Source organism: Phyllostomus hastatus, unplaced genomic scaffold (assembly GCF_019186645.2).
Source record: "Phyllostomus hastatus isolate PE091 unplaced genomic scaffold, TTU_PhHast_1.1 phas_contig_17, whole genome shotgun sequence".
In the NCBI taxonomy this organism is placed as follows: Eukaryota; Metazoa; Chordata; class Mammalia; order Chiroptera; family Phyllostomidae; genus Phyllostomus; species Phyllostomus hastatus.
The window spans coordinates 16,973,182-16,989,213 of NW_025333664.1; the positions used below are offsets into that span (position 1 = coordinate 16,973,182).

Here is a 16,032-nt window from a genome sequence, read left to right on the forward strand (position 1 = left end):
ACAACCTTCGTTTTAACTTTCCATTGGCATGAGAAGTTGGCTCTAGTCCATGCCGCCTTTAAAGAGGCCCGTTCTAGGTCTGGGGGGCAGGAAAGCACCCCCCACCCACTCTGTGGTGGGCACCGCCACTCAGAAGCCGCCCAGCTAGGGGTGGCCCGCAGCCCGGCGTCGGTGACCAGGCCTCACCCTTGCTCATGTACTCCGTGACGATGTAGATGGGCTCCTCAGACACCACTGCGTACAGCTGCACCAGCTTCTCGTGCCTCAGTTTCTTCATGACCTGGGCCTCCTGCAGGAAGGCCTCTGGAGACATCGTGCCTGGCTTCAGGGTTTTGATGGCCACTCTGGTGGTGCCATTCCAGGTCCCTGTGTGGGGCAGGGGCAAAGGCTGCCTCAGTGGAGGCCCCCCATTCCCACCCCACAGGGACCCAGGATCTGCCCGGGGACCGATCTCAGCTCTGGCCTCCCTGGCCATTCTGAGCCTCAGGGCTCCCCCCTGTAAAATGGGCACAAGGACCGGACGCTGCTCCCGGGACTACCACGAGGATTAAAGGGGTCTCTGTCACGTGATCAGGAAAGAGCAGCTGCCATCAGAACTACGACCATTAGGAATGTCTCAAAAAGCAGCACATTGGCCTGGGGTGGGAGACCAAGGCTCCAACTCAACTGCTCTTTCCTGGGTGATCACGTTCCTTCCCAGCAGCCCAAAGAAGGTGCCTCAGGTGCTAGCAAATGAATGGACCGGGGCTGAGGCTTCTCTGATGAGTGGCCTGGGGCCCATTCCTCCCAGGTTCTGGGCCTCCACCTGAGGGTTGGGGCTCAAGCCCTCCCAGCACAGCCCATCTGGGGATAGGCACCCGGCACTTCCCAAGGCTGCCTGGAGCATCAGGGAAGCAGAAGAACCTCCCCCACTGGCGACCGCACACCCAAGCTGCATGTGAGTCTTGCAGCCGCAGAACAGCTGGTGCGTGGACTGCTGCAGGCCGCGCTCACATCCTCGTTTCACCCGCGTGCCTAGGAGCTGGCTGCTCGTCCCTCTCCCCGCTGCCCAGCTCAAAGCCAACACAACACGCCTCTTTTCCCGGCGTGGCCTGAACTCCAGCCTTCAGGCCTCCCCCACCCCCCGCCCCCCGCAGTGCCTTCCACCTGGGGACCCTCCCTGCTGTCCTCCATCGTCTCTCCCTCTGGAGGGGGAAAAGCAGGGACGGCAATGCCAAGGGAATACCGCGGCTCGGACAAACACCTCGAAGACAGGACACTGTGACCCCTCCCCTGGGGCCACAGGCTCACCCCTGACCTGCCTGCCTCCCCATGCCCTCCGCGACTCCTGTGTCAGCAGAGACCGGCGGACGGGCGCCTGAGTTTTGTCAGGGCAGCGTGGTGCTTGTTTCCCAGAAGGGCCCTGCGGTTTCTCCAGGGTTAGACAGGGGTTGCTAACAGGCCCGGAACATGCCAGGCCTGCCCTTGCCTGGACCCCCTCCACAGAGCGGGGCTTCTCTCCCCAGGGCCACGAGCTAGTGTAAGAGCGCACGCTGGGCCGGTGTTCTCGCACAGCCCCACAGTGGGTCCTATTACCCCCTGCCCCATTTTATAGTTGGGAAGACCAAGACTCAGAGTGAGCTGGGCCACACCACCCGGCAGGTCACCAGGGAGATGCGATGCCCAGCCCCTCCGCAGAGGCGTGAGGGGGCTACACCCATCTGTGCCAGCCACCACTGGGGGAGCTCCATATTTAAAAGAGGGCCCACTGTTTAACAGAAGCGCAGGAGGCCCTGGGAGGAAAAGGGGAGGAGGGTGAAGGGGGCCTGGAGCTGCCAGACGGGGTGGACACCTGCCTGGGTCTGCCCCGAGGCGTAGGAGCAAGGACTTACCCATCCACACCTCTCCGAAGCAGCCCTGGCCCAGCTTGACCTCCAGCCGCAGCGACTCCCGGGGGATCTCCCAGGCGTCCTTGGCCAGGCCCTGAGTCTGCGGCTTGGATGTGGGGCACACAGTGGTGAGCCGGTGACACAGGCCGTCGGCATGCTCTGAAGAGGGAGACAGGGAAGTGGGGCTCGGGCCTGGGGTGCGTGTGCACGGACCTGCATGTGACATGCACACCCACTTTGGGGACACACAGGATGTCCTTGAGGCCGAGCACCCACACTGTGTGTGTGCCCCTCACCTCACACAGGGTCATGCTGCCTCATGCATCTGCTCACCGGCTCACTCACCCATTCATTCATTCGCCAGACTTTAAGGAGTGCCCAGCTAGGTGGGTGCCAGGGACCCAGTGGGGGACAAGTCCAGTGGAACCTTGGCCTCTGGCCCGGGGGAGCCCAGCTTCCCGTAATCAACTCCCAAAACCACATGTGTGACAGAGGAGGGCTGTGCATGCAACAGCGGGTGGGCTGGATGGAGTCCCGGAAGCCTTCCCAGAGGAAGCGGTACTTGGGCTTGAATCTGCAGGAGGGTGAGTGGTTAACAAGGGAGCAGCACTCCAACCAGAAGGCACAGGGTCTCGTGCCTGCGTAAAGGCCTTTAGGGAGGAACAGCTGCTGGGGGGGAGGGGCCGGAAGGAGGCTGGGGGGCTACCGGGAAGTGAATGGGGGAAGAGCGGCCTCAGGTTTAGACTACCCAAGGCCTCAGAGACCACACTGGGGTCCTTATCCTGAGAGTCCAGGATAACCCCCGGAGGGGTTTGATCTGGAGAAACAGGGTTCAGAATGAATGGCAGTGGTGGCCGAGGGGACGGAGAAGTGGCAGACCCTAGAGGGAGTTGGGGGCGCAGTTGACAGGAGGACGTGTCGGGTGGGAAGCAGCACGCTCTCAGAACAGGCTGCATCCGCACACAGAGGCCAGAGCCACACACCACGACCACACAGGCACCCACAGAGACCCGCCACCTGGGTTCACACGGGCCTGAGTCACTTCAGTCTGCCCGGGCAGCCCTCGGCACGCAGACTGAACAGCCACGCTGCAGCACGCAGGGGCTGCGCAGGTGAGCACCACCAGCCCTTGCCCCCTCTGCCTCCCTCGGATCCAGCTGACACTCGAGTGTTCTTTCTCTCTCTCTCTCTCTCTCTCTCTCTCTCTCTCTCTCTCTCTCTCTCTCTCTCTCTCTCCCTGCAGCAATCTGGCTGCCCCCTCCTCCACTCCCAGTAACCAGTTCAGACCGGAACTAGGACTGCAGAGACAAATGACACCAGCCTGTGCCCCTCCCTTCCCTGCTCACTCCTCCAGGCAGCCCCCTCCTCACCAGCCAGCTGCAGAGGAGGAGAAAAAGGAGGAGGGGCAGAAGGGGGAGAGGGCTGAGGGGAAACAAGGAAGGGAGCACAGAGAGAAAAGAAGGAAAAGGCAGGGGAGGGGGGAGGAAAAAGGGATTGGGGAAGAAGACGAAAAAAAGAAGGACAGGGAACAGAGGGGGGAGGAGGGCAGGAGCCACACATCCTCAGCATAACTGGAGCTCCTGCCCTTTTTGGCCCCAAAGCCCCCTCCTCAGGGTCAGCAGCCGAGCCTGAGATACCCCCTGCCAGTGCCCTCAGAGGGCCTAGCCCCAGGCCAGACGGCCAGCTCTCCCCTGGCCCAGCTGCCCATCCCCTGGAGACCCGGGCTGGAGGGACACGCACTGGAGTAGTAGGCTACGAGCTGCTGCAGACTGTTGAACTGGGTGCGAGAGGTGATGTAGAAGCCGCCGCTGTCCAGCTTGCGGATCTTGTAGTGCTTCACATTGAGGCCCTTGGCGTTGTCGAAGTCGGACACTGAGAGGCAGTAGGCACCTGCAGGGAAGGGCCAGAGAGGAGCCGTGAGCACCACGCCAGCCGGTCGCCCCCACAGGCCACAGCACTGAGCGCAGTTCCGTCAGACACGGGAGCGGGGAGGGACGCCCCGTCCGCAGCCCCTGGCCCAGGGCAGTGCCAGGTGTGGACCGGCCCATCTCTGAGCACCCAGCTCTGGGGCAGCCACTGAGACGGGGCCCGGTCAGCAAAGGGGCGCCTGGCTGGAAGACTTCGGAAGCCTGAGTGTCCCTACTGTGTGACCTGAACAAGTCGCTTGCCCTCTCTGGGCTTCAGTTTCCTCCTTTGCACAATGGGGCTACTCCCAGGGCTGCTGGGAAGATTCAATAACACTATACTTAAGAGGGCCTAGCACACAGTAGGTGTTCAATAAATGTTTGCTGGACATGTAGGAATGGCTCCAAGTGGCTGTGTGTCCCCAGACACTGCTTCCCCTCTCTGGGTCTGCCCTCAGGAGCACTGTCTGTGCCCGACCACCTCCTGAAGACTCCAGGCCCAGGCAGGAGCAGGTGGTTGGCTGAGGCTGGGCCAGACAGGGGCAGGAGCCCAGGTGCCGGGTGTGACCTGCAGGTGCTAACGCTCAGCTGGGCCAGCCATAATGGCCACCTCCCTGCTTTCCTTGAGCCCGGAAAAGCTTGGGGCTGGAAGAGCTTCCTCCTGCCCAGCAGGTTCGGGTAGGAGCCTCTGTTAACCTGAGCCCTAGAGACGGCGGCTTTGGGAACGAGGCTGAGCCCCAGGGGCAGGGCAGTGGGGCAGAAGCTCCAGGGGACAGACAAAGCCCTTCGTGGGAGGCAGCGCACAGGTGGCGTGCTGGAAGCCCAGGCCCCGTGGCCCACAGACCCTCCGGACAGTCCTCAGGCAGGGGTTAAAACTCTGTGTAAAAAAGGGGGAAGGAGGCCCAGAGAGGGAAAGCAGCTAGGCGTCAGGTCACCAGCAGTCAGGCACTGAGCTGGGACTGGCACCAGCACGCAGGCCCCTAAAGCTGCCGGGGGCAACCGTGACTGGCTGCAGATGACCCAGGAGTGGGCACACAGCAGCCACAGGCCTGAGCCTGAAGCCAACCCCTGACGCTCCGGGCTCACACACAGGCCTGCCTGTGCCCCGTGGTTGTACACACCGAACGTGCAACACTGAAGGTACACACTTCCCAGGCCCTCAGGCACAAAGACACACCCACAACAATTCACTCCCACACAGCAACACACAGGCAGGCCCACCCCCACGTGCACACACGGGCCTGGACCCACACATGGCGTGCACAGCCACACGGCTGCTCATAAATGCACATGCGTGACATGCATGATCTGCTTTCCCATCTCCTGCTGAGCCCCAGGCCCGCAGGAAGTGGCCCAGCTTCGTTGCCATGGTGATGGGGCGCCCGCAACCCACTTGCAGAGGGGCTGGAGAGAAAGCGGTGATACGGGTGATACATACACATTCTCTTGCAGGGGGATGGGACAAAAGAACAGGGGCTAGGACTGGGGGGAAGGGCAAAGCCAGGTCCCAGGACCCGGTCCAGCCTCAGAGGCCCCTGGAGAAGGGGAAGAGGAGAAGCCCATTGGATCAGCACCCACCCTGGGAATAAGCCTTTTGCTGTGTGGCCCTCAGTCCTCCTGACGACCTGTGCCCACTCCTCACATGAGCAAACTGAGGCCCGAGAGGCTAAGTGTCCTCTTTTGCTGCACCTCTGGCCACCCATGATAACTTAGTGCTCCTCAGATGCACCTCTCTGCCCTTGACCCTGCCATTTCTTCTGCCTGGAGGGTTCTTACCACCTCACTCCATACACCGAACTCCTATTCATTCTGCCACACCCAGCTCAAACAACCCACAGAAAGATGGCCCCCACTGGCCTGCGGGAGTGCTCGTACCTTTCGTGGTCTCGCTTTCTCGCACCAGGAAGGTCCCCCTCGGGTTCTCTGCATTAAGCAGTAACCGTTCTGACTCCCGTCTCGTGATTTTGCCAAAGTACCACCTGGGGCGGGAGGGAGGAGGCTGGTGTTGGTGGCCCAGGTCCCTGCCCACACGCAGCGTCTCTGCCGGGGATGCGGCCGGGGCCCTGGGCAGCCAGACCTCCCACCCCGGCCCCGGCCCCGGCCCCGGCCCCGGCCCCAGAGAGAAGCTCTGGACTGGCAGCCACGGTGAGCAAGCGGGAGACCAGAGCCCATACTCACTCCTCAGCCTGGATGGAGTCGGAGGGCGCCACGTAGTTGCTGGGGATGTAGCCCGTCTGTCCCGTGCTGAGCGAGTGGGCCAGCCACCAGTCTCCCTCTCTGAGCGGGGGAGAGGGAGGGAACAAGGGAGAAGGGGGTCATCAGCGGCGGGCCCGGTGCCCACAGTCCTCAGGGGTGCTGTGCCGGGAGCCCTGGAGGCCAGGTGGAGCTCGGGAGCCGTGGGACGGGGCACTCACAGCCTGCCAGGCCACGCCGGCCTGGAGCTCTTCCTCTCCCTGGCCCAGAGGCCTGCTGGCCAAAGCTGACTCAGACGGCCTTTGTCCAGGGCTGTGGCAGGGCTGACCTGGGTCGGCCCGAGGCCTGAATTCACAGGCACAGACTCCTGGGACGGGAAGTCATCTTGCTTCCCTTCAGAGAGACCCAGCCATCTGAAGATGCCCAGAGCTGCCGTGGGAGTGAGGCAGAGGGCTCCTTGCCTCTGAGCAGAAAGCAAGTTTCAACGGGAGAGAAGGTTCCTGCCCGAGACGGATGTCAAATCAGACCTTCAAAGCTTCCCCAAGCCCTGAGATTCGGAAGCCCGATCCTGGGAGCTCGTGAGACCTGGGTGGAGGCAGGGGTAGCCCTTTTGGGGCCCGGTGACACTCTGTGCACCAACCCTGCAAAGCAGAGCAGTGCTTGCCTCTGTCACAAATCACAGGTCACACCTAAAGGCTCCTTGGCTGAAAACTACAGGCCTCCACTTGCAGCGTGCCCATCTATGGGGGAAACTGAGGCTAGAGGGGGCTGGGACTTGCCCAAAATCACACAGCGCATCATGTAGGAAGGTGGCTAAGGTGGCAGAGCCCCAGTGCCCAGGGCACTTTCGCACTAAGTGCCCCACCAGGAGGAAGAGGAGACAGGGGGCAGGGCAGGAGGCGCCCCCCGCGCCGTGGGGTTCCCCGGGCCTGGGTGGGAGCAGGGAGGGGGGGAAGTACCTTTGCAGCCATCTGAATGTGAACCAGGTCTGGCTGGAGCGGGGGTCCAGAGACACAGAGGAGAGAGGAGAAAGCGAGAGCCCAACAGGAAAGAAGAGGCAGAGATGGGGGTGGTGAGAGGCGGAAAGAGTGAGGGACAGAGCAGGGCAGCCAGGCGGTGCTGGGGGCGGGGGGCGGGGGGCAGCCACAGAGGTTTCGCATCCAAAGCAACCAATGGGAATGGGGAGAGGGTCCATGAGGAGCGTGGGGGCCATGGGAAGGGCTGCCTGGGAAATGGGGTCCAGTTCCACCCATTCCTCCAGTGTAGGTGGGAAGACTGAGGCCAGAGAAGCTAAGGCCTCTGCTCAAGGTCACACAGCCAGGCCCAGGCTCCTGGCTGCCAGGTAAGAGGGCTGAGGGCTCGCTGAGCTTCCCAATCCAAGGATGCCTTCGGACCTCACCACGACCCTGAGAAGACACACAGCAAGCAAGATGTGCTCCCCTCCCCATCGCTGGGCCCAGAGAGGGAAAGGCACTTGCCAACAGCCACACAGCTTGGATTTGAACCTGCACCCCGGCTCCTGGCTCTTCTGAGTTCCCCCAACCCATGACCTTCAGCCCATTTGGAAGATGGAGAAGTTGAAACCAGGAGAGGATGGGGCTAGTGGAGTTCTCCAAGCACTTGGGGGAGTATAGGTGAGCACCCAGACTAGGGTGTAGCTGAGAGAGGGGGGTAGGGGGCGAGGCTGAACCAGAAGGGGTCAGGTCCTCCCAGATGGACTGAGGTGAGGGCAGTGTGATAGGGGCTGGGCGGCAGAGTCTGCTGTGCCGTCACTGACACTTTCGGGCAGGGACACAGTTCATGTGAGAGTTTCCACAGGAGAGGGAGGGTAAGGGGGTGGGGCCCACCTCAAGGATCGGAGCCCTCGCATGCCCAGGACCTCCATCCACCTCCTGTTGTGCACCCACCTAGGGGTGTCTGTCCCACTCGACTCTCAAGGCCACCCTGAGAGGGAAGAAGGCAGGCCTCAGCCTCCCAGTTAGAAAATGGCTCAGAGATGTTGAGGGACCAGCCCAAGGACACACAGCACCCAGGCTGGAGTAACGCAGTACTCCTTTATAGAGTTGGGGAAACTAAGGCACAGGGAGGGGCTGAGACTTGCCCACAGCTACAAAGCAAGGAAACAGCTGAGACCTTCCAGTCCAAGGCCTTCCTTTCACCAGTGGGGGGAATGAGGCACAGAAGGGACAGGGATTTGCCCACCACCGCCCAGCAGACCGCTGGCAGAGCAAGAGCGAGAACCGAGGTGCTGGTGCCCGCAGCCAGACGCAGCAGGCCTCCGAGACCCCTGCAGCCTCCCCAGGCCCTCAGGGTTAGGGGGAAGCCAGGGGCAGTCGGAGGGGGAGGCCGCGGGGCTGGGGGCAGGGGCCTGGGCTGAGATCTGGGTCAGAGGCTACAAAAGGACACAGTTTGACAAAGCCAGAGTCTGCAAGCTGACCAGCCTCTAGGGAATCCCCAGCCACCAACTCAGAGTGGAGAACCGGCAGAGCCTGTGCGCAGAGGCCAGCCAAACAGGGCCCCGAGAAGCCATGGGGGTTCAGTTCTGCAGACATGACCCAGACGTTGGCCAGCACAGGCGCCAGCTCCCGGACATTAGCTCTACGTGAGTGCGGGCTCCCGGCCCGGTCTGGGAGTTTCGGTTCACCAGGGCAGGGAGGGTGGGGCACCGCAATCTCACTGAAGGACTCAAGGTCCGGCTCCGGCCTGGCCCCAGCTTGAGAGGCGTCTGAGAGCTTGAGAGCCCGAGTCGGCCACCCCGGGCACCCTGAGGCTCACCAAGTGCAGGCTGTGCGACCTTGGCCCCGCCTCGGTTTCCTCATCCGTAGGATGCGGATACCCATGCCTCCCTCTGCGGATATAAAATCCCAGCACAGATCCTGGCACACAGTAGGTGCTCAATGTGTATGAACCTGGTATGAACCTACCATAGTAGGAACTCAATGTGTAATATCTTGATTTGGCTAAAATAAAGAAAAACAATTGAATCTGTCTCTCAATAGTGCCTCTCTCTCCGCTCCCTAAAAAACATTTTTTTTAAAACCAAAGCAGCTCAGTCCACCTCCAATAAAGATTTGCTGTGTGATCTTGGGCAAGTACCCTACCCTCTCTGGGTCTCAGTTTCCTCACGTATGAAAAGGAAATTATACTTTTCATTTCCTTTTTCACGGAATCTCCCTCGAGGCAATGTGAATCAGTCGGTATCAAGCCAGCCTCAGCTTCAGGTCCACTAATTGCTACAATGATCGTCTGAGCCTCACTTTACCCACCTGTGAGATGGAGCTACCAAGCACCATCTTCCCAAGACTAGGGTCTGGGAGATGCAACCCTGTCACAGGTGGCAGCCAAGGGACACCAACCCAAGTCAGCCTCGGAAGTGAAGGCAGGTTAATCTATAAGCACCTGCCTTGGGCCTCGTCCTTATCGGATGGGTAAGGAAAAGGGAGAAGGAAAAGAGTAAGACATTCCTTGCCTGACCCCTCACCTTCCCACCGGTGGCCAGAGGAGTAAGCCCTGGACAGGATGTCCCTGAGCTGTGATGTTGCAATCCACAAGCTGTTCACAAGCTGTGTGACCTCAGGCTGCTGACCTCGCCTGTCGGAGCTTCAGGACCCTCTTTTTGGACCCTAACCTTTGAACTGGCCCGGCAGGTATGCGGACCAGGGTTGTGGCAGCTTTGGGATCTGGGAAGTTACACCCGTTTGAGTGCTTGCACACCGGTCCGAGAAGCATGTTGGGGATGGCAGGCAGGCTTGGGCAGCTCGGCATGGCCCCCGCGGGCAAGTTTCCGAGCCCTGAGGCCTGGGCACGTAGCGCGTGGGAGAGGGCAGGGTGAGGCCAGGGCAGGTCGAGTAAGGAGGGCGGGAAGGTATCCCTTGCCCCACGGTGGGGAGTGCCTGGGGCAAGGTGGCAGAGGTTAGTGCCTGCTGGAGAGCTGCTGCAAAGAAGCTGCTGGAACCTGGGTGGGAGGAAGGGGCAGTTCAGGGAGCAACCCAGAGTGAGACCCAGAAGGCCCCCGGAGACTCAGACACCACGGCCAGCGCTCGGGAAAGTCGGACCTCGGGCCCGGAGGGCTTTCTCAGGCCTGGGGCTGCAGACCCGCAGCGTGCCAGGACTCAGGGCTGTACGGCATGAAGACCTGGGGCAGGGTCTCAAGCCTGCTGGGAAGACCCCGACCCAGCCAGCCCTGGCCAGACCCCAGCAGCAAACAGGCTCACCCCTTAGCTCTCCAGCGCCCCAACAACACCCAGCCCAGCTGCAGGTTAGACTCAGGCAGTCCCTCCCTCACTGGGGCAGTGCAGGGTTAGGGCAGGGGGCACGGGGGCTAGACAATGATGAGCTCAAAGCAATACCGATGCAAGGGCATGTGAGTGGGGTATGAGAGCTGAACACCTCACATTCGGATGGCCCAACTTCCAATGAGCAATCCCCACCCCTGCCCCCACCCCCGCCCCCGCCCCCAGTCCCTTTATCTCTCCTCTTCCTCTAAGGCCAATTTCTCTGGCAAAGGGGCGACCGAGCACTGTGGTGAGAGGAGGGACTCTCGATTCACCCCCCCTCCCATCAGGGCCCCTCACTGCCACCCAGGTCTGCCCATGGACGGGACTCCATCCCTGCCGGCCCTCCTGGCAGCCCCAGGGCCAGCCAAACACCCCCCAGGACAGAGGGAGCGAAGGGGTGGACAAAAGAGGAGTGAGGGCGGATCTCGAACTCTGGGCGAAAGTGGAAGAATCGGTTTCCAGAGCCTTCCCTACAGCCGCCCCTGCGCTAGATCTGAGACCCAGCCCGACATGCCCTTCCCACGGTTGCTGGCTGCGACTCCCCCCAGTATTTCTGAGCCTGCAACCTGATGCACCCTCCCCTGCAGGGGCCTTTGCTCCTCCTGGCTGCTCTGCACCCCCACTGAGCCCACCCCGACAAGGGCTGTGGGCCATGCCTACCCCTCCCAGCTCTGCCACCAATAACTGTGGGACCTCGAGCAAGTCATTTCACCTCTCTGGGCCTCAGTTTCCTTGTTTATAAAATGGAGCAAAGATGGGTTTCCACTTCCCAGGGCTGTGGTGAAGTATAAATAAAATGATGCAGCGCAAAGCGCTCAGCACGAAACCTGGCTCACACACAAAGCGCAATAAACGGTGGTGTTTCGTTACTGTTCATTCATCTTGTCCACCTGCACCAGCGGGGCGCCCCCCGCGTGCTGAGCACTAGGTGATGGGGGACCCAGACTGTGGCAGACCTGAGAGCAGCCCTCAAGGTGCTCCCATCCCAGGGTGAGGTGGGCAGATGCAGACAGCCCAGACCGTGCGAGGACTGGACTGACACCAGGCCTCGGACACGTGAGGGGGCGGGACCTTGGGAAAGCCCCTCCCCCAAGGGAGAGCACTTGGAGTCAGCTGCTGCCGGAGTTCCAGCCCTGGCTTTGCTGCTTGGTAGCTGTGTGACCTTGGGCAAGGGCCTGCACATCTCGGAGCCTCAGTTTCCTCAATTGTAAAAGGGAGAAATCCCCTCGCCGCACCACCATAGCCCTGGCGGGACTGCTGCTGAGCAAATTCGAGGGCAGAGGCTACGGACGCCTGGCACGGCGCCTGGCACCTCTCTCCCCTTTCGCCTCCCGGAGAAGGCAGACCCCGGCTGGGTCTGGAGGGAGGAACAGGAGTGTGCCGGGCAGAGATGGGACACAGGGCGTTTCAGGCAGAGGGATCAGCATGCACAAGGGCAGGGAGGCGTGAACAAGCAAGACACACTCAGAGAGGTTGGAGATGTCCAGCCTCCTTAGCCAGGCTTTCGAGGACACTCACGGACCCATTCTACTCTACCCTCTAGAACCTTCCTGCCCTTCCACACAGCCCCAAAGGCACCCAGCCCCTCCAGTGCGGCACCCTCTGCGAGGGACTGCCTTCCACCACCTCCACGTGCCACGTGACTTCACTGTTCTTCCTCCAAGACCTGCTTGAACCTCCCGGTCCCCGGGTCACCACCAGAGGGGGGCACACAGTAGAGGCCCAAATGCCTTGGCAGACCCTGGCCCCACCCTCCGCCTGCTACTTGGCCTGGCCTGGGGCTGGCTCCTGGCCACGCTCTGGCTCCAGGAAGGTATGGGCCAGGCCTTCTCCACCCAGACCCACTGGGCCCAGCCCTGGACCATGCATGTGGCTGGCACTCAACGTGGGCTGATGAGTCAGAATGAAGGGCAGGTGAGTTAGAAGGGTGGCCAGGAGGGGGGGTGGTGGGAAACGACAGGGGTGATGGGAGGACCCTCCCCATTCTCAGTCTGGGGGGAAGGTCAGGACCTGGTTAAACTGCTGGTTGGGGGTGTGACATAAGCTGGGGAGCTGGAGTGGGCAGCCAAGGGAGCCAGAGACCACAGGCAGGGACACGGCCACATGCAGACAGCAGCCCCACCCCCACCGGCAGAGCGCCCCGCCCAACCCGCCCACGAAGTAGGTACACACCTGACATCCACCTTCCTCCTAAGGGCCAGCGAGAGAGAAGCAGAGAGAGGGAGAAGCTGAGAGGGCTGGAGGAAGCAAGCGCGGGCAGGAATGGGGGGAGGGGTCCCCAGGCTGCAGGGGTCGGGGGAGGGGGGACAGCAAGCCAATGCAGCAGCTGCAGGCTCCGCCCCGCCCTGCCCTGTTGGCACTTCTGCACGAGCAAACCCCACCCAGCCCACCCTGACACCCTCCGCCGGCCCCCACCCCTGGGCGTATGACCCCCCATGACAGGTGCTGCACCTTGCTCCCCCTGCGCTCCATGCAGGGAAAGAAGGGGGGGCAGGAGGAGGACCCCCCCACCCCATGGCTGGAGTCCCACCCACCCCTCCCCCGCCCGCAGAGGCCCCAGAGTCTGGCATGGGCCCCCATAGGCCAGCATGGCTCTAGGATGCCCCACCCTGAGGCCGGGGTCCCTGGAGGTGACCCAGACATCCACTGGGGAGTCCTGCCCTCCACACCCGGTCCTGCCATCTCACCCACACGCCCAGTCCTGACATTCTCCCACTGGGGGCCCCACATGGACTCCTCTCAGTGTGGGCTCCTCTCCCCACAGCTGGATGCTCTGGCTCACTCGGCTGCTCCAGGCTCTCTAGCCTCAGGTCGCTAATGAGGGCATCTCTGTGGGCACTGCCCCCGATTTCAGGCTGTGCTTTTCATTGTTCGGGGTCAGGGCCCAGTTCTGCCCTGACCACATGCCCCTCTGCAGCCTGGGACCTGGGCTGCTGTGTCCTATCGACCAGTCACTGAGCCCAAGCCCCTGTCCCAGGCACCCTCCCGGAGCCCCATACACCACCACGTGCCTCATCGTCACTCCCGCAGGCCCCGGGGCAGCTCCCTGGCCCTCAGCCAGCCTCGGCGCTCGGCCCTGCCTGCCGCCCTTCGTGCTCAGAAGCGGCTCTGGCCCAAGACTGGGCCCAAGGGATGGAGTCTCCAGGGACGGGAGGGAAGGGGGCACTCACGTGTTGTTGACGATCTGCAGCCGCTCCCCTTTCTTGAAGGACAGGTCGGTCTCCGTGCGGGACTCATAGTCATAGAGGGCCACAAAGGTGGTCACTCCACCTGCGGAGGGGGAGGGGCATATCAGAATGGCAGAGACCACTCTGGGGAGACGGGTGGACAGAAGGACGCTGTGCCCTGGGGGACTGGGGATGGGTCTCCCACAGGATGTCACGGCCCAGCCCAGAGGCACAGTCACAGTCCCAGCAGTGGCCTCTGTGCACGTGCAATGCACCCATGTGCCTGAGCACCCCGGTGAGGGCGTGCAGGAGCACGGGCAGCTGCTCGCGCCTGACTGCCCCCCCACCCCGCCCCGCCCCGGGCTCTGGGTGATGCCGGCTTCTTGGGCCCGCGTCTGTCTTCCCCACACAGCCAGACGCCCCCACTAGCGGGCATCTTTGTTTCGTCCCCAGAGCCTGACACACAGAGGCGCTCCAGAAGCAACTGGGGTAGGGGGGATGGACCAGTGAGCAGCGGAAGCCGCCCCGGAGGAGGCTGCTCCGCTTCTCTCTCTGGGAGCTTCCGTGTGCCTGGGGAGAGCCTAGCAGTAGGCAGCCGTCCCCTCAAAGTGGCCCTCTCTGTCCCCCGTTTTAATTACAACCTTCACCCCCCCAATCTGCCAAAACTCCCTCCCTGCCACTCTGCTCCTTTGCTCAGTCCCCACCTTCCAACACCCCGCATGGCTCACGCGCCTTGCTTTGCTTCTCTCCCCTGCGGGGGTCTTGTCTGCTCTGCACACCTGCTGTGTGCTCGCACCAGAGCCCAGCACACAGCACAGGTGCCGCAAACGTCTCCTGGACAAATGAATGGGTGTGTGTGTGGGTCTGTCATCTCCCTTGGGCGTGTGTCTCTGTCCGGGGGGCCCATAAGCATCATCCTTCTGTCTCTGCGTGTTTCTGTGTTCTCACTGCACATGTGTGACATGCCCATGAGTCTGTGGGTATCCGTGAGTACATTTCCTAAGCACACGTCTGCGTCCTGTGTCTTTGAAGGGCTTTGGACTATACGTGTGTCTTCATCCAGGACCACAAGCCCACGTGTGCACACGTGCTTACATTTGTGTGCATCTGTGCTGCGCGTGGGTCTGTGCCTAGGGCGTGCAGGCCCCGGTGTCCCTGAGAGCGTCTCTGTGTGCGAGGTCCGCGTGTGTCTACGACAGAGTCCCCGGCTAAGCACACGTACATGTCTTGCATGGGTGTCTTTGCATGAGTTGCTGACTCTGTGTGTGTAGCCATGAGTGTGTGGCTCCATGTGACTGTGCTGGGTGAGGACACAAGTGTTTGCGTGAATGTCCTGTGTCTGTGTCTCCAGGACCACACCTGCCGCTTTCTAAGCATCCCTTGCCTGGGCTGCTATACCCCCAAAGTGCCAGCAGAGGGCGCAGGGGCGCACCTCAGCAACAGGAGGGCCTCTGCAGAGGAGTTTTGGTTCTTCCTCCCAACACCCCCATACACCACCTCCCCCACAACCCTGCCCTTCTTGGCCCCTTTTGCCACACACCAGCCGCCTGTCCTGAGCCGTCTCTGGATTGACCAGAGCAAAGAGCAAAGCCTCCAACCTGGTCCCTGTGCTGCCCTAGGCAGGCCCCTGGACCTCTGGGTCTCAGTTTCCCCCTATAGTCCTTTATCTCTGGGCCCCTTTAAACTCTGCATCTGATGCACTGTGCGACACACTTTCCAGTTTATGAAGCCCTTCCCACCCACGGCCTCCAGGAAACTCCAGAGTCCCCAAGGCCAAGTAACCCATAGACCCTTCCCCTTTAGTGAGCAAAAGAGACAGCAGCCCCGAGAGGGGGTGTCGCTGCCCCAGGACACCCAGCCCTCCCAGCAGAGCAGCCTGGGCCTGGCCAGGAAGGACAAAGGCGTCCTGGAACGCTCTCTCCCAGGCCCACTGACCAGCCAGGGGCCCCGCCCTCTGCGGGGAGGTGACTGTGTCTGAGGAGTTGAAGCCGCCGAACAGCTTGGGCTCAGCGGCCGCAGGGGAGAACGCCGTGTTGGGGCCTCGGTGGCCGTCGGCGGAGGCCGGCTTGCTGGGGGTCTGGGAGGTGGGGAAGGCACCCCCACTGCCACCACCATGGGTGTTCTCAGCAGGCTCCAGGCTTCGGCGTCGCTGGCTGGCATCCTTGGGCTTGCTCTTGTTGCTGCCCATGGTCCTGGCTAGAGAATAGAGAGGATTTGGGGGTGAAGGAGGAGGGACTCTGGGAGCAGGCAGGGCTGCCTGGGCCCCTTAGACAGCCTCCACCCCAACCCATTCTACAGATGGGGAATCTGGGGCCCAAAGAGGGGTACTAACCTCTTTGGGCAAGTTAGCCTTTCAGAGCCTTGGTTTCTTCATTGGTAAAATGGGAATGATCATGTCGCCCATAAAGCGCTTCCTTGGTACAGGACCAAGCGTAAAAGAAACCTCATAATCAGAAGCTCTAGCCTCTCCCACATCCCTCTGAGTCACTCTTTCTGGCTCTTGTGGGTAGGGACAGTATCTGAGTCATGTCTATATCCCAGGCACTTAGCACGTAGGAGAGGGCTCACCGAGGGTTTGTTGAGTGAATACATGACTGACTGAAATTGTCTAATACCAGGGGGA

General features: G+C 61.7%; 1 protein-coding gene across 5 annotated transcripts in view; it reads right to left on the minus strand.

The window, feature by feature from the left end:
- SRC (SRC proto-oncogene, non-receptor tyrosine kinase) overlaps positions 1–16,032 on the minus strand; it is a 54,564-nt gene that overhangs the window by 4,438 nt on the left and 34,094 nt on the right. For 4 of the 5 annotated variants that reach the window (XM_045832904.1, XM_045832905.1, XM_045832906.1 and 1 more), the window contains 8 exons: positions 15,345–15,605; positions 13,413–13,512; positions 12,415–12,432; positions 5,951–6,049; positions 5,648–5,751; positions 3,609–3,758; positions 1,872–2,027; positions 187–366 (listed from right to left, as the gene is read on the minus strand). In XM_045832904.1, the coding sequence (XP_045688860.1) occupies positions 187–366; positions 1,872–2,027; positions 3,609–3,758; positions 5,648–5,751; positions 5,951–6,049; positions 12,415–12,432; positions 13,413–13,512; positions 15,345–15,597 (1,060 nt within the window). In that variant the 5' untranslated portion in view covers positions 15,598–15,605. The remainder of the gene's footprint in view (positions 1–186; positions 367–1,871; positions 2,028–3,608; positions 3,759–5,647; positions 5,752–5,950; positions 6,050–12,414; positions 12,433–13,412; positions 13,513–15,344; positions 15,606–16,032) is intronic. The other variant, XM_045832907.1, reaches the window with a different exon arrangement.